This window comes from Carex rostrata, chromosome 11, assembly GCF_964058835.1.
Source record: "Carex rostrata chromosome 11, lpCarRost1.2, whole genome shotgun sequence".
NCBI classification, from domain to species: domain Eukaryota; kingdom Viridiplantae; phylum Streptophyta; class Magnoliopsida; order Poales; family Cyperaceae; genus Carex; species Carex rostrata.
The window spans coordinates 2,456,139-2,480,428 of record NC_135928.1 but is presented as its reverse complement, the minus strand read 5'-3'; the positions used below and the strand labels follow the sequence as shown (position 1 = coordinate 2,480,428).

Sequence of the window (24,290 nt, the reverse complement as noted above, 5' to 3'; positions counted from 1 at the left end):
TAAAAACTGAATTTTGCCTTAAGACTTTAGTTTAATTTAGTTCGATCACTGTCAAACAAACCACTTGAACAAACACAAAACCTTTTTATTTCACTTTTACTAAATTAAATTGTTAGGTTAGAGTTAATATTCCAACTTGTCCCTGTGGAGACGATCCCTAAGTACTACTCGACAAGGTTGTACACTTGCAACCGAATTGAGGGTAAATTAGGATTTATTACTTGTATTGTAATAATCACATCAAGTTTTTGGCGTCGTTGCCGGGGACAACGATGAATATTATTTCAGACCTAAGTAATTTAGTTAGTAATTGTTTTTATTTTTTTTTTGTTTTCTCTCTCTCTCATTTTTAGGTTGAAATCTGGCAGAGGAACCTCCAACCCCGAACGTCACAGATTTGGTTGAGTGGTTTTCTAGGCGAGGGTCAACCCATCTCTTCTACCAGAGAAGGAACAAATACCCAACAAGGGGACCTTTCTTGCACTTAAATCCACGCCAGTTAGACATGTCGACCGGAAATGAAGATATTTGATTTGAAAACCTTCAGAGAGAACGGGATTGGATGACTAATGAACTTCAACGTTTGCGGACAGCCGCTGTTGAAAGAGAAAATAATGAAGCAGCCGATGCCAACCGCCCTTTGAGAGACTTTACAGCACCTAGGGCTGAGAAAATCCACCTTGGCTATACGGCACCTACTATCAATGCTGAAGAATACCAAATTCCGCCTGCATGGGTTAGCATGGTGCAGCGTAACTTGTTCCACGGACTGCCTCACGAAGATGCCACACAACACTTAGCCAATTTTGAAGAAATCTGCAGTACAATTAAGGTACAAACTGTTTCTCTTGAAGATCTGAAAGTTATGGCTTTCACTTTTTCTCTTGCAGATAAGGCTAAAGGTTGGATAAGGGGACAACGGCCCGAGAACATGAATACTTGGCCTAAGGTGGCAAATGCTTTCCTCAACAAGTTATTTCCACCATCCAAAACAAACTCCTTGCGCCATCAAATCCACAATTTCCGACAGAAAGGAGATGAAACCATGAGCGAGGCGTGGGAGAGATTTCAAGAATGATGCGCTCAAAAGCGTATGCGCAAAGTTTCAGTACAATAAGATGTATCTTTTAAACCTTTAACACGCGTTTGAGTTATATTGCAAGTGCACAATTCTATCAAAGTAATATTTGAGGTGTCGAACCACAGGGAGTATGATAAAAACTTAGTTTAAACTTTAGTAATAAATTTCAGAAAATAAAAGGAAAGTAAAGTGCAATAAAAGTAAATTGGGGGGGGGGGGGTTTGTTCTAACAAATCCTAAGGTTGGGTTCAATACCCAAAATGAGTTTGAAACAAATATTGTAAATAAAAGCAAAAGAAAGGAATTGATTTGTTTTCAAGATTTAGAGATCTAGGGGTCTTTGGTCTACATTCCCTTGCTAACTCTATCTATTCGGTATTTGTTTAAGTTCATGTATGATTTGATGAGGTTTCTAACCTAATATATCATTAAGGGTCACTTTCGTGAATTAATAACATGCCTAGATAACTCTAACTTCTCGATGAAGTCCCCCACCCTAGTTACCTAGACCCATTGAGCTCTTGTTAGTCTCTCCTATCCTCAAATATTGATACTTCACGATTAAGTCCTTCATACCAATATCCGATTCGATTTGAGATGTCCTAATTAGGGTTTGCCTTCACGGTTAGGTTCTTCACCAAATTCCTAACCTTAATTTCTGTAGTTCCGGCTTAGATTACAAATTGGTTAGATCCTAATCCAAACCTAGGGTATTTGCATTCATAATTTGGTACTCTCCTCTCATCCTAGCAATATTGGTTCTTTCGAATCCAACACGGGACTACTGCGATTCCAAGTACTAACTATGTAATTAACACAAATGATAAATCACAGAAATTAACATCAAATTCCATAAAACAATCATAACAAAAACAAATAACCGAATAATATATAATTAAACAAGTTCATGCATTGACCTAAACCCCTAGAGAGAGAACTACTCCCTCATGGAGAGATCCATTACAAAAAGTTGGCAAAGTAAGAAAAAATGAAATAAAAAAATGATTACACCCTTTATTTGATCAAAGCCTTCAATCTTGCCGACTTCTTGCTCAAGAAACCCTTATTCTCCTTGCTTGAAAGCTTTCCTTACTTCAGAATTTATCGCTATGTGTGGAGAGAGAGAATGAGTTAATGGATGGGAAGAGATGATTATGGATGGATGGATGATTGATTTAAATGGAAATGAACCTCCTCTTTTATAGTCAAGGACCATGCCCGATTAAGAGGCTAGGAAGTGGAGTTAGTGGGTGCTATATTTGGATTGTTTTTCAGGATTGCATTGTCCATATTTGGCTGTAAAAACGAGTTCATGATGCGCCAAAAATAGAAACCGTGTTGAAAACGTGTAATTTTAGCTGTCTGCGAGTTTAGTGCGTCCAACTGACTCCAAATTTCTTTTTTTAGTTTCTCATGTTGTAGATCTTCTTCCTAGCTTTCCAAAAAGTGGTTGCAATCCTAAATCGGAGTTACGAGTCAAAAGTTATGGCTATTTTAAGATCAGGTTCCAGTTATGCGTTCTGCTACAATGCGTCCGCACTGCTACAGTACCATCCGCACTGCGTCTGCACCACCCACACTGCGGCTGCATCGAGATCCGCACTAGACTCGGACTTTTCCTGTGCGTTCAGATTTCATCCGCATCGATATCCGTGCGTCCGCACGGATTTTGACAAATAGCTTATTATACATTTTTAAAATTGGCGTGCGTCCAGAAATCCAGCTAAGTACTTAGTGCGGCCGTATCGTAAAGCGTGCATCCGCACTGGGCATTTTTCTTCGGTTTTTCTTCATTTTCTGCATTTTAAAACCAAACAAACGCAGTAACTTGATCGAAGGTGTATTATATTCACTTTATATTCAAAATACAAGATATTTGGTGTTATTTCGTGATAAAAATCAGATCGAATATGTATATAATTTAGGCCTATCAAAGAACTGCAGAGGTGCTGTCCACATCATGGTATCGAGGGGTCGAATTTATTGCAGATCTTCTACAACAGCCTCATGCCACAAGACAAAGGTATGTTAGATGCAGCTGCTGGAGGTAGTCTCATGAATAAAGGGGCTGTGGACGGATACAAATTGGTACATGACATGGCTCTCAACCAAAGCCAATGGCACAACCCTAGGGAGACACCGATCATCCTGCAGCGGAGAATGAAGGAGGTGAATTCAAACCAAACCTTGGCTGCAGAAATTGCCGTTTTGAATCGCAAAATTGATCAACTGAGCCTAAATTCAGTAAACAATTCTTTTCCTCTTCCTTGTTCAATTTGTGGTGGTACCGACCATCTAACAATTAATTGTGGTGTAAGTAATGAGGGTAGTTTTGAGGAAGTTAATGCAATTAACCAAGGTAATTTTACACCAAATAACAATCCTTACTCTAATACTTATAACCCCGGTTGGAGAAATCACCCAAACTTTTCGTGGAGACAAAATGACCAAAATACCCAAGGTAACCAAAATAACCAAGGTAACTCAAACTTTAATAGACCAAATCAAGGTTATGGTAACCAAGGGTATGGTTCTAATGCACAACCAAAATCTAATCTTGAATTGATGATGGAAGCTTTCATGACAAGTCAAAACCAAAAAGGTAGATATGTTGGCAACCCAAAATAAAATGCTTGAAAATCAAGTTGCACAACAAGCATCTTCATCCTTCCAACAACAAGGCACACTACTGAGCAAGCCGGACATCAACCTTAGGGAGTACGCGAATGCAATAACCCTGAGGAGCGGCACAGAATATCAAGGACCAAAGATGCTAGAGACACAACCGCCTTCGGCTCGCCTCAATGCAAACACACCGACATCGGATCTATCTCAAGAACCGGGTAACTCCAACCCGGCCAAGGTAAAATCTATTGAAACGCCTAAGTATATTCCTCCACTCAGGTTTGTACCCTTTCCTCAAATGTTGGTGAAGAATAAACTGGACCAACAAGAAATTTTGACCAAAAAGCGCACAATGGAGGAAAGTAAACATGTGATATTAGATGAAAAATATAGTGCAATCTTTTCTACCGATTTACCTCCTAAAATGAAAGATCCGGGTAGTTTCTCGATATCTTGCTCTATAGACACAACTAGGATTGAAAATGCAATGTGTGATTTAGGGGCAAGTGTCAGTCTCATGCCTAAATCGGTTTATGACAAACTTGAGTCGGGTAATTTAGAACCAACCAATATGACACTAACTCTTGCTGACGGGACGACACGATCTCCACTTGGTATCTTGAGAAATGTGGTTGTCAAAATTGGTAAGATTAAAATTCCTGTCGATTTTGTTGTCATTGAAATGGATGATCATTCGGCCGTTCTCTTAGGTCGAGCTTTCTTAGCAACTACAGGTGCAAACATCAAAGTCAAAGAGGGGGAGCTTTCTTTCTCCATTGGGAAGAAGAAAGAAACATTTTATTTTCATAAGCCATTGATACCTCCTAACAAAAATTCAGTTTGCATGATAGAAATTTCACAGGTTAATAGAGAATTTGTTCAAAAGAAGTCGGTGGAAAAATCTAAAACCGACAAATCTCGAGAAAATCGACACACAACGGAGCAATGGGGAGGTCGTCCTCCCGATCCTCCACACAAGCATTAAGGTGCACCACCACCACCTTCCGCCAATAGAGTAGTCCATGTTTCTTCTTATTTACTTTTGTTTATTTTTACGCATTGGGGACAATGCTTAATTTAGGCTTGGGGGATGGGAAGAAATTGTATCTTTGCATGCATGTTTTCAAAAAATTTCTTAGGATTTATAACCTTGTTTTTTACTTGACCATGAATAGGATTTGTGATTTTAAACTTAATTGCTTGAAATTGCGAATTTGTCAAGATGTTTTACGAGGTTATGAAAAATAAAGTCTTGCATAATTGGACTTAATTGTTTGAAAATGCATAAAGTATAAAATCATGTTTAATTTTTCTTTTTGTGTTAAAAGGTGGCAAAAAAATAAAACCCTTGATAAATTTGAGTGATTGTCAAAAATATTAGAAATTTTGATACAAATTTTAACGAGTTTTTAGGAATACCTTTGGAATAATTTGAAATAACCACATAATTTGGCGAAAAACTTTGTGGAAATAAAGGTTTATGAAATTAGAAATTTAGGGATTTAAATTTTTTTTTTTTTGAAAATGCAACTTGTTTGTGAAAAACAAATTTAGAAAGATCGGGATATCCATATGTGTGAATTAATGCCTAAGGATATGTGTATTCATGATATTTTTGCAAAGATATTGAAAAATAGTCAAGTTGAAAATTTTCAAGAAAGACTCTGTTTGCTTATGTTATGGCGACATGATGTACTTATAGCAATGAGTCATAGACACTTTGCTCCGCTAGTTTGCCCGATAAAGTGACCGAATTTGCACTAAACATGTGAGTTCGTGTCATGGAAGGGTTGAACCAAGAGCATGCGAATGCACTTTTGAATTAAAATGGTTGGGTATGGATTAGCTACCTATAACTAGCCGGTTTTGTTCTAAGGATAAAGATTTATAGTGTCATAAAATAAAACCAACAAAAGAAAAATAAAATTTTGCATATATCAACACACGAAGTCCGCGACTTTCTAACCTAAGTTTGATTCAAGTTTGGGGGATTTTTAAAAAAAAATTTAGCAAATAAAGATGCATTTTTTGTAACAAATTTAGATATCCAAAGTTTACAAATTTAGATATCCAAAGTTTACAAATTCTAAACCTTTAAGGAAATAAAAGTTAGAGTAATTGAATTGTGGGGTGAAGCATGATTAGCCAAGGGTTGCACTTTAAATTTGTACAAAATTTATGTTGAGATTTTTAAAATTTTTTGGCAAGATAATACAAATTTTTCGATTGAAGAATGTATATTTGATATGAGGTTAAAATAGAGATCGAATTGTAGTCGAAGTTTAGACTTGCTTGGGACAAGCAAGGACTAAGCTTGGGGGAATTTGATAAGCCGAAATTGTATCTATTGAAACCTAGGGTTTGTTATGTAAATTAAGCCAAGTTTTGATTAAATTAGGTTTGATTAGGTTAGAAATGTCCAAAAGTTCAAGTTACTTCCCTAGTTATGTTTATTTTGCAGGTAATCAAGTGTTTGGAGCTTAACGGAGCAAAACGGGTGATCTGTAGCAAGTCAACACGAAATTTGGAGCATCTTTCACATTTATTACGGACCGAAATGAAGTTATTGCGGGCCGCAACATTATCAGACAGAGCCAGCTTCCAGACAGTATTTTCCGAACTTTTATTGCGGCCCGCAAGGACCTTTATTGCGACCCGCAAGGACTTTTATTGCGGCCCTCAGTGACCTCTCCAGATTTTTCTGCGCAGTCTGTTAACTGCCTCCATTCATTGCGGCCCGCAATTAGGTCGGTTCAGAGCCCGAATTTTCTATTTTTAGTTAGTTATTTCTAGGTTTTACAAGGAGTTATAAAAGGGGACCTGTAGAACAGATTGAGGACGGGTTTTTAGGCAGAATTTCTAGTTTTGAACAAGGAAAAGCAAGGAAAAGCAAGGAAGAGAGAAGAAGGAGAGAACATCATTGATCAACCGGTTTTATTAATTTCTTTCCTTTGGAACTCTTTTATTCTTTTGATTTCATTTGTGTTTTAGCCATGACTGGCTAAAAGGCTTTTTAGGGTTGATTAGGGTTGTACTTGAAACTTTTGTTATGATTTAGTTGGTTTTATTTTATATATTCTTGTTCTTTGTTATGATCTATTCTTTATTTTAATTGATTGTGAAGACTTAATCGAAATCACATGAAACCCTAGGATTTGGTATTTGCAATTGAGAAATTGAATATTAGGTCCAGACCATAAGGAATAGAGTATTTGATAGGCTAAGTAACGAGAGGTGACGCTTGTCTTATACGGGCTTTACCTAATAGTTTAGAAAATTGTGCCAAGTACCGAGAGGTGAAAGATAGTTTTCTAGATCAATTGGGACAGTAAGAACTTAATGACTTTATATTAGAGTAGCCAAGTACCGAGAGGTGGCGTTTATTCTAATTTAAATATGGTATTAATATAGAGATCACTTTGTACCTACAACATCCAATTGTGCCTTCATAAATATAAGAACAAAATTTACAAACCAATTAGTCGTAACACTAGTGGATAGGAACCCTAAGAAACCCTAATTTCTCATTCTTGTTAAAAACCGAATTTTGCCTTAAGACTTTAGTTTAATTTAGTTCGATCACTATCAAACAAACCACTTGAACAAACACAAAACCTTTTTATTTCACTTTTACTAAATTAAATTGTTAGGTTAGAGTTAATATTCCAACTTGTCCCTGTGGAGACGATCCCTAAGTACTACTCGACAAGGTTATACACTTGCAACTGAATTGAGCGTAAATTAGGATTTATTACTTGTATTGTAATAATCACATCACCGGATCTCAACGGTGCACCACGCCAAGAAAGAGAAGAGGCAGAGGCTGTGAAGGCCATGAAGAGCGTGATTTTTTTTTTGTTGATCGGGAGAGAAAGAGGGGTCAAAACAGTTAGAAAGACTAACTAGAATGGGAGAGATAGTTACCATAAGTAGTTAATGGCCAGGGGGACTGTTAGGGGACTAGAATGGGGGATGAAATCATTACTCTAATAAATAAAAGTAGCTAGGATAATTATTATGAGATTAATTTATAGAATATTTCTTATATTTTTATTTAACAACTTATGAACACTTGTTATATTGTTTTATCAATTAGTAGTTTATATTTTCTGGAGATATTACATGCATGATGTGTTTAATATATTATTTAATTTTGTTGTATTTTTTCAGTTGAATTATATAATCTACCAATTTATTTAACAATTATTCATTGTTGATTCGTTTACTCGTTAATTTTAATAGACAAAATGCAAATAAGATTAAGTTTAGACAGATACAAATACAAAAATATTTTCATCCAACCCATACTTGATGACACCACTAGATACGAATGATAATTGTTGAAGATCTTCATGCGAGCATTCGAGAGCATGAAGGGTTCGAACATCTCCATTAAATCATCATTTGTTTCAAAATGACAAAACATAGAGAGGTGGTAAGCAAGCCTGGGAAATTTCGCCCATCTTTCGTCCAAATCAAACTTCATCTTTTTTACATTTAAAGTCGTACAAAATTCATTTTTAAATGTTTATTATTTTTCGAGTGAAAATATTGAAATCTTTACAGGGCAAAATCTAGGCAATTTTTTTCGAACGAGCAAAATTATTATTAGATTTGCATGTAAATCATTGCAATACTACATGCACATGGAGAAAATGTCAAAAATTACATCTAGTATTTCATTCTGCAATTTGAACTTCAAATCTTTCTGACATCATTTTTTTAGAAAATTGGAGGCACAGAAGGTGGAGGTACTTGAACCTTCCTTGAAAAGAATTTAACATAAACTCAATGAACCTCAGCGTTTTGGCCCCAAATTCCAAAATTTTGAGTACCCCAGTTTCTGACTCGCTTTTAAATATTAAAGAGACTACCAACAATAACAGTTTGGGCTACTTTCTGAAAATTTATCGTTGCATTTTTTCCAAACCATTCAAAAATGAGGATGTTTTTATGTTTTTCCATCAACTCCACAAATCAGACAGCCCTCTGCCGCGGCAATAGTAATTAAAGTTAAGCAGTTTTGCCTTTTTTTTCTTTTTCCATGCAGTTTCACACAACAATGTACAAAATGAACCACGCGGTGGCAGAACTGGCCTGCACATCAAGTTTCAAATCCCAACTTCATCAACATAGCATGTCACATGTAAGGCGGTTGCATCCGAGATGGGCCCATATGTGGTGGGTACCCATTGTCTGACCGTCCCTGTGGGATCCGTTCTCCGCTTTGCCTCTGACCAAAACTGGCTAAATTCTGTACATTTTGAGTTGGATTAAAAGGGCTCCACCACTGAGACTCACCCTCCAGTGGGATCCAAGGCAGCTGCATCGGCCCCTCCCTGCCTGAGGGTGCATACAACCGGTCCATGTGCCTTCCTAAGTTCTGATTGTCAGGTGGACCAGGTCGGTCTCCTGACCCCGCAACGCTGAAGCTGTATAATCCACCCATATCAGCATTGTTGGTAGTAGTAGTAGAGGCAGTGGTAGATACCGATGAAAAGAAAGTAACACCCCTTGGCCTGACTCTTCGCATTGAGACTAAAGATGGGTTGTTGGCATGCATTGCTGGCTGGTACATGTGCCCTGTAGCTGTACCAGTACTGCCATTGCTCCCTCGAGAATGGTTGGTCCGTACCTCAGCTACTGGCGGTTGGACCATTGCCACTGCTGAGCCTACAGCAACATTTCCACTGCGTGGAACTGGCACTGGTCTGTAACACTAATTGTCAGAAAATGACTTTCATAACAGAAGAGAAAACTAATGCAAGGGGAAAAAAATAATATATATTAAAAATTGTATAATGTTTTAAGGAAATAGCTCCTAGGTTTTTAGTCACCGGATAGTACTATACCCGTAACCATGCATCCATTACACGCAACGATCAAATATATGGACCGATCAGAGAACAAAGCAGCACTGCTTTTTTCTTTACTTTTTCTTGGATGTTTTATACTGAATTGAATTGCAGGTAGATAACAGAACTTCATTTTTCAACTTCCTTTGTTTCTGGTGGTGGTTGTGGTTGGGTTTTTGTGTGCATATTATATTCTTTTTTTTTTTTGGTGGTGGTTGTGGGGGTTGGATGCATGTTAATTGAATTTGAATCCCCTAAAGTAACCCAAATTTTGAGTTTGGATCTGGACAGTCCAACCTGTTTTGGCACGAATATTAAAGGACCCCATGCATTCTACCTCGGGGGCCCGGATTCTGATCGTATGCAAACTCAAAATTTGGATTACTTCAGGGAATCCGGACCCTAGTAAATTAGGGGTTGTGAGACATAAAGCCCCAATAAAGTCCGCCATCCATTCAATAATAGTCGCTATATAGCCAGGCAAAACCAAAACATGAAGTGCAACCTAGATCACTCAATCAGCGGTAAGATAGGCATCACATGCTGTACTGGACCTAACAGTAACAATGGATCAGAATGGAAATCCAATTTTGGACAACAACATCACGAAAAGCAAAAGACCGGGTACTCCTATGGACCACCCTGAAAAGAAATATGGATATTTTTTATATTTAAATAATTATTACTAACCCGGCTGGATAGGCAGGTAATACTGGCATGAGCGGGACTCTGTGCTGGCCCACGGCATCAGTCCTATTATTTGGCATTCTAATTCCAAACTGATGGAGCTGATGCTCAGCTAAAGGAACTGTTGAGACAACCTCAGCAGGGAAGCCATGCGGGTTCATGAGGTCAATACCTGGATGGGCCCCGCTGAAAGCTGGAACCCCCCTGCATTAAAGTAGATTAAGAAAACTTGAAATGTTTGGTTTCTGTTCTCTTCTTTTTTTTATTTGTAGTTTTCTCTACTTCCATTCATTACGAAAAAAAGACAAGTAGACTCATGTTACCAAATCAGTTCAGGTCAACGCTACTGCCGCAATCATAAATATAAAAACCTGTAGTGGAATAGCTGAGTAGTGGACTCATGGATAGGTCGAGTGTCCATAGAAGCAGAGCTGGAGGATGGTGCATGCATTGAATGCTGAGCCATGTATGGGCAGCCATTTTGTGAGTTGGTGCTGCTTGAGCCAGCTGTGTGGTCCCCACCAATTGAAGAGTTGTTACCCATCATATCATAATCTTTGAAGAACACAAGGAAAGAAAACAAACTAGTATAAATCAGAAAATGAATTCATTTGCAATTTCTATGGTAACTTTATACAGTTTTTCTGTGCCCTAATTTTCCACATCATGTCATCTAATATTGTGGAAATAACATTGGCTGATTCTTGTTAGCAAAAAAGAAGATAACTTAGATTCTTCTTTTTCAAGATTTTTAGATGATCATAGTTAATTTGTTCCTTTAGGCATAACTTGAACTCTAGTACAAATATAAAATAATTTTGGCTGACCTTGTAATGAGATTAACCATGAAATTACTCTGAGCTTTGCTTAGAATTACATTTATTCTATAGTAACTTGCTCTAAGATTATTGGAAATTAATACATTATGGACACTGTTCTTCGTCAATCAATATTTTACTTAAACAAAAGGTGCCAACAACAATAGTAACCCCAGGATGCTATAATTCTCATCTTGCTTTCTACCAGTAAAATGACCCAAACAGAGTACCTACTTCAAAGGAGATAAAATGTAAAACATGCTTACATGCATATGGTTGATGCTCCTCTTGCCTGAAGAAGTGATAAGGAAAAAAAAAACATCAGTGGTTGAATCTTCAATCAAATGCAATAAAAAAGAAAACACACAATTTCATTCATACCCTTTGAAAACCTTTTACACCTGTCCCCCTCCAAAGTTCCAAATGTAATATATCGTATTTACCCTTCTAAACCACAAAAGCTCTCATTTTACCAATTGATAATCATTTACATTGGAACCAAAATGTCCTTTTCTATCCTTATGATAAATTAAGAAAGATATTGCTCATGCCTCCTAACCTCTCTTTTTTCTCCTTAATTTGTATATAGGATTTGAAATAGTATTCACAAGTTCTTAGTCACAAGGGAGTCATTTAGTGTTTAGCAGTTTTAGCGGCGATAAAGCAGTCAATAAACCATAATTCCAACATCTCATATAACATAGTTTTTCCTTATTTTTAAAAGAACTATCATTTATGAGTACGATATCAACAATGGTAAATAACATAACATATCAATTGATACTATTGACGTTTGTCATATATCAATGGTGTAGGGAAATAAAAAGACCCTTCAAGGTTTGTTATTCCTTTTTTTAACCCTTCTAACATGGAAAAGAACTTTACTAACTCATAAGGGCCAACAATAATCTAATATTTTCCTTGGACTTCAATAATAAGCATGATAGATTATGTTGAATCTACAAATTGGATAGTAGAATTGGATAGTAGAAGAGACGAGTAAATAAACTAATTTCTTTTACTTATGGAGAGTACAAAGGTTTACAAGACTTTGATCTATTCCTCACACTTTCACTCTCACCTTATCCACGGACCTCACTCATCTATTTATACTCCTATTATGTCGGTTAATGAGTTCTCTAGAATATTGTACATGCTAGAAGATAAAATATTAAAAATAACATAGAAATTTCTAGCTCAATCCTGTTGACAGACAATATAAGTCGGTAGTGAAAACTTGAAGTAGTTTCTAGATCAATCTTGATTTAATTATCTAATTGGGCTTGGGATTCTACGGTGCTGCTATTTCAACACTCCCCCTCAGCACCATTTTGGTGTTGTTTTTGTCTTTGGTGCTCCGGGTTTATTTGGATCATCATAGTTCTTGCTTCTTCTTTTAATTTTCTGAAATTGAAGTTGCTCATACATATGCGTTTGATCTTCCAGAATAGTCATCTCCACAAGAGAAGGTTCTGAAATCTTCTTCTCATGTTGTCTTGGCAAAAGTCGTCATCGAGTTTTCTTCTCTCGATAGATCACCTGACGAGCTGCATCTTCTTGCACGAACTCTCGTCCTGCAGTCTTTTTCACAACAGGGACACTCCTCTATGTCGTCTCGTCATCATCACCCTTCATGGTGATGGCCTCCAACTCTATGCTCTCTGGTGGCTTCTCCTCGTCAGCCACCACGCACCTCACAACTCCGGTCTCCTTGACTGGTTCTTCAAAGAACCATAACTCGAAGTCGATCTCCTCATCCTCAGGCTCATCAGCCTCTTTCGACGTACTCTACATCGACCACCGACTGCATCGCAACAGTCGCCACTGCGTCCCACTCTTCTTCACTTGGGACCTCCTTTGGTGCCTTCTCCTTCGTGGTCACCACAAAGCTTCCTTCATTCTTTCTGAAGCGACATTCTCTCGCATAATGTCCTCGTCGTCCACAATTGTAGCATTCCACTCTTCTACTCCGGTATTCACCACCTACGGCTCATTTGCCCTCTTGGCCTTTAGGAGCTCCCCCTGAACACGAGCACCTCTTGCATTGTTCTTGACAAGTGTTCTTCGTCTCAGGTTGTCCTCGATACTGGTCCCTACTCGACTCTCCACGTCGACCACTATACAAGACCTTCTCCTCTTCGTGCTTCACCGTCAAACTTGACAGCTGATTGGCAAGAACTTCCTAACTGGCCAACAAATTCTCCAGTTCCAACAGGGTTGGTTGCGTCACCCATTCTTAAATTGCCGTGATGAAGGCACTGTACTCCGACCTCATGCCATTCAGGATTATCCGCCACGTTCTATCCTCGCCAATTTTCGCATTGGCGTCTAACTGCTCAATCTCCCTACACAAATTCTTTACTTTCAGAAAATACTCACTTACAGTCTTGTCACCTTGGGAGATATTCATCAGCTCCCTCTCGAACAGTTGCAGCCAACTTGTATTCTTCCTTGAAAACAACGCGGCGAAGACATCCCATGCCTGTTTTGGTGTCTCCACATCTTCATGTGAGATAGTAGGCTCTTGTCCACCGTAGCCTTCAACACGAATAACGCTCGACCCGCCTTCACGTTCCACTTGTTGTAAGCTTGGATCAAATTTGGTGGCAGTTCGATCTCATCACCACCCACAGTCTCCTACAAGTCTCTATAATTATAATTATTTAACTTCTCAATCAGACCACTCATGCCACTCAAGTCTGACATTTCGACACCACGACTGAGGGGTTACACAAACCTCCTAATCAGCAAGACCTTCGACACAACGACAGAGTCATGGGTTATCCGAACCTTCTAGCCAACAGGACCAAACCCGCCCTGATACCAATTGTTGAATCTACAAATTGGATAGTAGAATTGGATAGTAGAAGAGAGGAGTAAATAAACTAATTTCTTTTACTTAATGGAGAGTACAAAGGCTTACAAGACTTTGATCTATTCCTCACACTTTCACTCTCACCTTATCCACGGACCTCACTCATCTATTTATACTCCTATTATGTTGGTTAATGAGTTTTCTAGAATATTGTACATGCTACAAGATAAAATATTAAATAACATCGAAATTTCTAGCTCAATCCTGTTGACCGATAATATAAGTCGGTAGTGAAAACTTGAAGTAGTTTCTAGATCAATCTTGATTTAATTATCTAATTGGGCTTGGGCCTCTACGATGCTATATCAACAGATTCCAACTAAAGAAAACACTGTTGTATTCCCCAATATCAGTAAAACAACCATAAAAAGGTGACTTGCATATTTCTTGCTTTAGAACAAAAAAATAGGGTGCTAATATCACCATATTTAAAAGATTGGTAACCCAAACTCTCCAAAGTACCTCTCTTTATCATACCAGTCCCTTTCTCAAGGAGAGACACAACAAGAGAGCACTAGAGAGATATGTGAGGAAGAAGGAATCACTAGCACAGGAGAAATAGGAAGGAGCACAAGCGCAGGAGAGAAAATATGAGAGTCGCGAAGGAAATTAAGCGAAGTTGTTTGGCTAGGTTTGCTATTCAGTAAAATCATGGTTAAGAGAAAGAGCGAATGGCTATATTACAACATTTATTTAACAAAGCATTATAATTTAGAATTTATAGAGCTTTAATTATTAGCTTGATGATTCTAGAAACTACTACAAATTGATTATATTTGATAGTTCCAGAATTCTGTCAGATATATGTGCAAGTTTGTGGTTTCGGTATTAGATTTGTGGTTCTGTAGAGACAAATATGTATATTTGAGGTTATAGGTGGTTAGCACGGACAGCGTCCTAAGTAACTTAAGAAAGGAAGAGTTACACAGATTATGTCCTGTTATGCTATGAAGGGGTATTCATAATAATTTCTACTTTATATACATCATGTTCCTGTCTTCCAGGGGCATATAGATATTTCAAGGTACCACAGGATAGGGGTAATGAAAATGCCCTGTGAAGGTGCTGTAATTTCGTTATCAAACGAAGTGAAAGTGAAGCTTACTCGATCACTGAAGTTATCTGAGTGAATCCACGAATGGGGCACCAATGAAATCCAATTGGCTGAAAAGCAATTATTAAAAATTAAATTCTATAGCTGGCATTATTATTTTCTTTATTGTTCTCTGTTGGCAGGAACTTCAATTGTAAGCCCAATTTTTATTACTTTGAACAGTGAGAAAACAAATAAAAAAACTTTGAAGAAAAGAAAATTACGAATAACAAAGTGATATTGGATTGAGGTAAGACTTAAATTTTTATAATTTTCAACTGTGATGCTGCTGTTTTGCAGTGTTTAAGTATGCGACCATGGGTAATACACAGTAGCATGTACTCAGAAAACTAATGTAGAAACAATATAACACATAAGAAAGCAAAGAAATTGCTGTAATTTAGTACCAGTTCAGCAAATGTGACATCATAAATGTCATCTCCCATCCAATCGAAATCATCTGATGATGAATGGTTGTGATTAGGTCCACTTGCGTAAAGCCATTGGCCTCTCTCCACCTTTCGGCAGTTGGGGCACTGCATCATCCCTTTTGCATTAAATGCCGATCCGATGCAATCTAATAATGCAATAAATGCATGTCAGCAATAAATTAAAAGGAGGTTCACTAAGTGGAACAAATTCTCGAGGATCACATTGCATTTCTGGACTTAAATAGAGCAATTTAATGTTTGAGGTAGTCCAAATGTACATATTCCCTCTTTTTCTGGACTCAAAAGTATAGTTCAAACCCTACAAGATCCTTTTTTTACTGATTTATACTCAAAAGTATAGTTCATTCCCATGCCATGAACCAAATATGGAATAATATGTGTCACTAGGAAGTATGTCATGGTACAGCCATGCTTCGCAAATTCACCACGATCAAATTCCCAAAATCACGCACTTAACCTTGCCATATGACTGCTTAGAGCTTCCCAGATTTCTAGTTGAGAGTATGAAAGGAGCTTGACTAGCTTTAATAAGTAGGTAGTTTAACGGAATGTAAGATATACTTTTGTAACAGAAGGGTGTTTATGGACTATTTCTCATTAAGCAAGGGCATATATGCTAGCAAATTGTCTATAGGTTTGTAGTTTATTTTTTTCTGTAGGGTAATTAAAACATAACACCAATTTAATTGGACACAACAAAGGAATCATTTTTGTTGCTGCACTTTCTCGTCTTAGTCCCCACATTTCTCACCAGTTTTCACTATTTAGGGGTCCGACTGTACCAACTTGGTTCTTTATGGCTGGTGAGATTTTCACTAGAAATTGTTGTTTGCTTGTTTCATGCCTAAAAAATATCCAATAATTAAATACTTACTTTTGGAGTAATTGCTTCGACCATATGAGATACAGGCAAACCGTTACAAACAAAATACTTTAAAGTTTTATAATAAACCAAGTAGAGATAATGATTTTCAGTTATTCCAGAACCTAACAAACTGATGGATCAACATCCACTAACAAAGAATATCTGGTTCGTATAAATCCAAAAGCATCCATAGACCAAAATTTAAGCCCAATTTAACCTATCCAACAACCAATTTTGGCACAAGAAAGAAAAAAAGAGAGAAAGAAACAAGAGGGAGAAACAGAAACTACCGAGGTGAAAGTCGTGGCCACAGTGGAGCCTGGCGACGGATCTGGTGCGTTGATCTCCCACCAGCTCGAGACAGATCGAACAACTTGTCTGAGCCAAAGAATCTCCATTAGCGTGCAGATCCATCATCACCAAATTCACACCTCAATCCTCCCACCAATTCAATTCGATCTGATTCGAATTGCTTGAGTTCGTCGCACACGCTACCTGGTGGAACCGAATTCGCAGAGGAATCGGCGATGGACAACTGAGCCGCTAATGGGAGATTATACAAGCTGCATATATGAAGAAGCGGCGAGTGGATGGACAATTATAGAGAGAGAGAGAGAGAAGGAGCGCAGAGGAAAGAAAGCGCTTTTATTTCTTGTTTTGATGGAGAGATTTCGATTCTATGGTCTGTTCCTCGTATGTTTCTTTGCTACATTCCTCTCCATTTTCTTTAACACGGACATATCCAGTGATTGTTAAAAGCAGTTTGTGCAGCATTTCTAAATTCTAATTGCACAAACAGATAATTGATTGTATGAAAGGTATCAATTATACTAACAATTTCACTTATAAATTAATTTGATACTCAATTTCATAAATAGCATAATGAGGCCACAGTATAAGGAAGGTAATGGATATATCCATTATTAAAGACTGCAGAAAGGACCTAGTTACTGTTTATTTCATTTCTTCACATTTCATACTTTAAATTTTCTTTCGTTAATGTACGCCTCCCTCTTTTTCTTTCTTTCATTTTCTCGTTCGAACAACCCCATGGTCGGAGAGTCTCGATTCCTGTTCACTCGTGTATTATATATAATACAACGGGTCATCTCATGAGGGCGTTTAGTTTCCCGCTACAAATTTACTGAAAAGATCGTAGCACAACCAATCTACGCTTAGAAGTCCAACGGATCGGGTCGGAAACTTTGACAAATAGTCAAACATGAAAAATAGTAACGTCATCAGCAATTCATTCGCCGCCTGGTTTTATATTTAGATCCTTTGTGGCGGATAGCGACTACTGAGCACTAAAAAGTATGATGGGATATGACAAATGGGACCCACAGATGGTGTTAGACTAGTACATTTAGTCAAATACTGAATTCGTATTAAGGTAACAGAATATTTCTGTTTGAATCTGGACCGTGCAATCAGAATTCGCACGACTATTAAAGTGATCTCTTGCGTTCCACTTTGTGTTGGGTTGATCCAGATTCCGATGAGTGCGTATCCTTTAAAGATATCTCATATTCCGAGGATGCATATTCGATTATGATCGGACGGCCGTGATCCAAACAGAAATATTTTGTTACCTCAGTCGAGGATATGGATTCGTCAAATACTGGGGTCGACCTTCAGCAAAAGATATCATGTTTTCTTTTCTTGATGAAAAGAGATCAGATCGTGTTTTCCACATCTGTAAGCCAACACGCAACTACTAACAGTCCACTCCGTATTCAAAAGAAGTCAACATATTAGCATATCTTTGCGTATCAGTTTTAAGATTTATAAGATAAAAAAACAGTGCTTTCTGTCCCGAACAAAAGAACAAAATTGGAATTTATTATTTTTCTCGGAGGTTGGGAAATTTGTATCCTCTGTGTAGATATTACTACAGAGGCACTATTATTTAGAATGAGATGATTCAGATGTTCTTTTAATCTGACATGCATGATTATTGGAGACCTTACCGTTTAAATAAGCACCGGATTGAATTTGATTTAGCTGAGAATAAATTTGGATCCGGGTGGGGGTATTGGGAACCTTATTATGTATTGTACATAAATATATAAATTATATTTAAATTGCTTCATCCGTTTAGGCTGATTAATTAGCCAATTAGTTATTAGCAGTGATCAAACCATTATGAAATTTTTTGACTAATTAATCAATTATTTCTAATTATTCACAATTAATCACTTGACGGTACCCTATCCGTCCGACGACCGCATACCGTTATTTACAACACTGCTTCATACATGCCTTTTCTTGAAGTAGTTCGAGAGTCCGGACTTTTTCCGAATATTGATTTGTTATATTTGGTGTATACTCATTTTGGTTAATACACCTACTATGCACCACTTTTATTTATTGTTCTATTGACCTTTTTGTGATTGGAAAATACATCTGGTAATTTGACAGTACGCCCCTTTAAAACTACTCTAATTAGTGGGTTTCCTTTAAATTAGAATATCACAGAATCTTTCTATCATTTTTTATGAAAATGAAACACTCCAGCAAGTTTTTCATGAACCTTGTATATTACGGTAGGTCATGAAATTTGCACTGCAATCTAAGACTATAGACAGCATGCAATGCATGACCATTTTGAATGCATTTTAGCATAGCTATCAAAATTTCAAAATTCAGATTTTGCTTCAAAAAGTTGAGTTAAAAAGGATCGTCTCAAAAAGCTACATATATGATGATTATTTCCCTGGTTATTAAAAAAAAATTATGAAAATTTATTTGACTAATACAGTAAGATAGTATATTGGTAACTATAAGAAAATCAATTAAACATTCATAAGAGGAAAAATACTTGGAGTTTAAATACTTAAATTTTCATAAACAATTTTATGATTTTTTTTAACCATTTGTTATTCGATTTTTATATTAGTCAGGTCATCCAAAAAAATCTCTCTTTCTTCGCTGTGTCTCTGTTATGACTTATATTAAAATTTGTGCCACTGTTACTTATTTATTGCTATTAAAATTTTATATTTTTGTAGCATCACCGGTCTAGACATTGATAGTTTGACACACGTGATTTTTACTGCCTTTCTTTCTTTATTTTGATCTCGTATTTCTCCTTTTCTTTAAAACGCTTTTACATTGTTGTAACGATCACATCACTGTGATCATGCCAATATTTTTAATGAAATTTAAGAACTTGATTCTCATTTTTCTTCTCGAATAAAAAAATGTTGTTATAACATTACATGAGAATCTAGTATCAAGGGTAACAGTAACATCTCCTGATAAAGAATATTATTTAGGAATAATTGAATTTAGAAAGCTAAACTTCCATCTTAATTTCTTTAAAAAAAAAAAAAACCCTACATGAACAGATTTTACAAACTGTCATAAAGACCATTGGATTTTACAAATCACTACCAATTGCACGAAAAAAAAGAAAAAAAAAAAAGGAACATAAATGCGCATAACGGATCCGAAATCATTTGATTTTGCTAAATAAAAGCACAAATTGATGGTTAAATCACTTGATGTTTACAGGAAACTTCAGAAAACGACTACCAGTCGCTCTCCCTCTAGAATTTTGAGATAATTTGCTTCTTTTTTTCTTCTCCAAAATGTTTATATAAGTTCCTTGGTGGAATTCCAACAACAAATGATGCACTAATCCTATTTAAACAAAAACAGTCTTTTCTTAACATAACTTGTTGGCCCAAGGTCAGGTTTTTCTAATTTACTTGAAACCTTAACCTAGATCTATGTAAGAATTAAATAAGCACAGCGGAAATTACTTACTTTCCATCTTTATGGCCTTCCGTCTATTGCCTCTCAAGCAATATCAAAGGAATCGATGTAGATGGCTTGATTGACTTGCTCGCACGCTCAACCTACAAAATTACTTGGCTAGCGAGTCCTTCCACAACTCTTGAACTCTCTCTTACTTGTTTCTGTCTCACGAATTGAAGGCATAATATCTAGTCTTTTATGGAGCAAGACAATGGAGAATGATCATGATGAGTTCAAGGTTATGGAGACCCAGCCCTTTTATAGCAGTGCAAAACTTGTGAGACAAGTTTGCCTAGCTAAAACTTGTGAGACAAGTTTGCCTAGCTAAAACTTGTGAGACAAGTTTGTCTAAATTTATCACTGCTATTATTTTAATCAACTATAATCGGTCCATTAACAATTATAATTGATTAACATTATTCTATATGTATTCGTATCCAAAACCTTATTTAAATACATATAATGTCATGACTTAATTAATCACATTGTTTGGCATATTTTAATAATTACATAAATGTAATCTTGTGACAGTATTTGATATCATAATCATAATGCACGTATGTCCAACTTAATTATTGTAATTAGACGTCTCTAAATCCAACATAACTTACCTCTCTAGGAGGAGAATGTCTTTAATTTTTCTTTTTACTCTTCATTATTTTTATTTTACCAAATTGTCAGCATTTGTAATGTGGTTATCAACTATCTAACAATGGATAAGCATCAACACACATGAACACGCTTGATAGAAACATTAAGATGTCGATCAAATTAAATATATATATATATATAGAGAGAGAGAGAGAGAGGGGGGGGGTTGGCTAAGATCAAAATGGTAGTTCCTGAGCTTTAGTGCTACCAATTTGTTTTTCAATTTTCAAAGTTCAAAACGTCGATCCGAACCGTTCAAGTTGTTCTCCATATTAAATTGTGCTTGGAGACCAAATTGTACATTTTTCTAAATTTTTTCACTATTTATTAAGCCACTTTGAAAATCGCTGATCCAACGGTGGCTTAACAAAACAGTAATATCAGAAGCCACCGTTGGATCAGCTGTTTTCAAAGTGGCTTAATAAATAGTAAAACAATTCAGAAAAATATAAAATTTGGTCTCCAAGCACAATTTAATATGGAGAACAACTTGAACGGTTCGGATCGACGTTTTGAACTTTAAAAATTAAAAAAACGAATTGGTAGCACCAAAGCTCAGGAACTACCACTTTGATCTTAGCCAACCTCTCTATATATATATATATCGATACGTTTGGATGCACTCTAGAATAACTAGAATAGCTACTATTTGAGAATAGTAGATGAGAATAGTGTTGATGTGGTGCTATTCGGAATAGCGAAAATGTTGTTTGGATTGAACATTTAGAATAGCGATGGAGGGATTGAACATTTGAGAGAGCACTAATTGTTATTCTGACTTTTTTGTAGGAATAGCGGAACAGCACTATTTTCCCTGTTTCGAATAGCAATTGAGTATATTTGAATGGATTGGAACAACGCTATTATCATTATTCTCACTATTCTCAGTACATCCAAACATACAAAATGAGTATAGGAAAGATCTACATGCAACATGTTACATATACGTACCTATCCAAACATCCACTGTTTTTATCAAAATAAGTAAATTTTGATCATACTACAGATATGCTTCGCATTTTATATTGGAAAAATTTCTAGTGTACCCATGAAAATTTTTAAAATAGCTAATTTTTCCATCAAAACATCTTAATATCTAATATCCTCATAGAAATTTAATGTTTTTTAGACAAAAATATCTTTTTCTTCAAATGGAATTGTCATTTTAAATTAGCAAATTGATTGAATTCAATCTACTACTAACTCAAAGCGTCTGTTCTGATATCCAGTAAATTCGATTTAGTTGCCATCATGTACCAAATTTCTTAAAAAAAAAAAATGTTCTCTGCAAATTACCACTAACAGTTGAGAATTTATCACGATTAATGAACCTCTTCTAATCTGGGCTCATTACATTATGCTTGTATTTCTATACACCTATTATTATTCTTCATGGAAGGTGTTTGAAAAAATGTCCATGCCATTGCTATAGTACATGACACATCGGACCCACCCACATGGCCAAGTGATGTTGTGTCCGATCCTTTAACCCGCAAAGAAACCGCAATTCAAGAGCTGTCTTTATTCTTGGCTTGTCTTGGTATATCAATTTGTTGGCTCTTATTTTTTTTGGCGCTTAATTTGGCCTTTAAAACTTTAAAGGCTGATTCAACCACATCCTTTGTGGGAAGTGGGAACAATCTTCCACTGGAATAATTTCTTCTACTTGTGTCAACAATGAAACCAGTACCGGATGTGGCTTCACTTTCTCTTATATTTTACACAGCCACAAGAACAGCACCATCCCAGAAAGTGGGGTCCTTTCTGTGGATCAGCAGTGCCATCGCTCTCCCCTAGGGCTGCACAGAAAATTCGTAGCTCGTGATTCGATTCGAGTTTGACTCGAAAAGGTTCGTAAAAAAATTGATTTGAAATAGTTTGAAATTAATTCAAATCAAATTCAAACAAGAACCTGGTTCGTTCGAAATAGGTTCGCAAACTATTCTAGTTCGAATCTTAAAGTAACGTGAACCGTTGATTTCCGCTAATAACTTATATTTGCTTGCGACTTAAAAGTTAAAACATAAAACCGCCCAGCTATAAGTCATAACTCGTAAGTCGTAACCTTTGCTCTCAATTCTAAAACCTTAAAAGACTTTCATCTCTCGCTTTCGGCGACTACGATCACTTTTTTCTTATTGTAAAAAAGTTCATAAAAGATTCGAAATTGAGTTCGTAAAAAATTCAATTCAAATTCAATTCAAACCAAACTCAAACTATGACAAGTTCGATTTATTTGCAACCCTACTCTCCCCTATCGCATCGACTCTCTGTACAAAAACCAACTCTTTCTTCTATTCTCCTGAATTGAAAAATCGGTCACAATCAGACACGATATGATCGAACTTCCTGATGTAGCACCGCGCTCCCATGGATCGACCATGACCCTCATAATCTATGCCATACACAGTTACACACTATACCATGCATTCGAGAGTTTTAACCCGCACACTGTCATAAGTCGCTACATTCCATCCCATACCCATGACAGAGGAAGACAAGAGCTTTACGAGCAGAAGAGAGCGGTACCAATCTACATGTAAAGAGTTGTATACCTCTTGAATTTCTGATATATTCACCTCTCGAATTGTAGACCTCTCGGTCACAATTTCTCTCTCCAAAACTCTAATTCTCATTCCAAAACATAGAAACTGTAGTAATTGGGGTTTCCATTCGATTAGACCATTGTTTTTCTCTCCGTAACTCAAATGGTTTCATTATCATATCCATCGTACCTCTTCTATATTTTCATTATTACCTTAGTTCAAATATACTCAGATTATCATATGCATCGTACCTCCAAAACTCAAATTGTCATTATTTTATTTTGCAAACCAGAGAAAACCGGAGGTTTCCATTCAAAACCAACTCTAATTCAATCTTGCTAATTAAAAGGGATATCTTCATTTGAAAACGAGAGGGTATATTTGTCTAAAAAAAAATTAATAAAGAGAAGGAGATAAAAGAAAGAACATCAAATTTTTTTTGGGTATATTGGATATTAAGATGTTTTTATGAGAAAATTGGCTATTTTAAAAAATTTCATGGGTACATTGGAAATTTTCCCTTTTATATTATATAATTGTCCTCCCAGCGAGAGAGTATTGGTTTTCCAACGAAGCACGGAGCAAAATTCTAAGCAAATTACGCACCCCAAATTTCAGTCAATTGAAATGTTACATCAGATTCGTTAACCACTTCTAATAGAAGATAAGAGTACACAATATATAAGGGTGCAAAAGTATCAGATATTATCCGATCATATCCGTATTTGTATTCGAAAATTAGATATAGATATCTAATATCCGAACATCCGTAAAAATACGGATACAGTTTTAATTTTTAATTATTCATATTCAAATAGTAGATATATACCACATAATTTAATATATATTATGAAAAAAAAATATGTACATATCTACAAATATCCAATCTATATTTGTATCCGTCAAATATCTGATCCATATCCGTATCCGAAAAAAAAAAATTCAGATACAAATATGATTTAATCATTATCCGATCCGTT

The 24,290-nt window shown here is 36.3% G+C and overlaps 2 protein-coding genes, 1 long non-coding RNA gene and 1 pseudogene across 3 annotated transcripts; 1 reads left to right on the top strand and 3 right to left on the bottom strand.

Moving 5' to 3' along the window:
• Positions 1-562: 562 nt before the first annotated feature.
• LOC144561923 (uncharacterized) lies at positions 563-4,691 on the top strand. Its single transcript, XM_078311029.1, has 3 exons — positions 563-832; positions 3,071-3,440; positions 3,670-4,691. Exons 1-3 carry the CDS (start codon positions 563-565, stop codon positions 4,689-4,691), a joined length of 1,662 nt encoding a protein of 553 aa, XP_078167155.1.
• Positions 4,692-8,531: 3,840 nt separating this feature from the next.
• Positions 8,532-17,124, bottom strand: LOC144561593 (uncharacterized). Its single transcript, XM_078310602.1, has 7 exons — positions 16,642-17,124; positions 15,442-15,611; positions 15,047-15,105; positions 11,333-11,358; positions 10,620-10,803; positions 10,252-10,452; positions 8,532-9,417 (listed from the first exon to the last, which is right to left on the bottom strand). The coding sequence occupies exons 1-7, from the start codon at positions 16,766-16,768 to the stop codon at positions 8,847-8,849; spliced, it is 1,338 nt and encodes a 445-aa protein (XP_078166728.1). The 5' UTR covers positions 16,769-17,124; the 3' UTR covers positions 8,532-8,846.
• On the bottom strand, positions 11,781-15,040 carry LOC144561594 (uncharacterized). Its single transcript, XR_013513891.1, has 2 exons — positions 12,756-15,040; positions 11,781-12,725 (listed from the first exon to the last, which is right to left on the bottom strand). It is a non-coding gene; the product is annotated as an uncharacterized LOC144561594 (long non-coding RNA).
• Positions 17,125-22,190: 5,066 nt separating the features above from the next.
• LOC144561922 (uncharacterized) lies at positions 22,191-23,335 on the bottom strand (annotated as a pseudogene).
• Between the last annotated feature and the right edge of the window lie 955 nt (positions 23,336-24,290).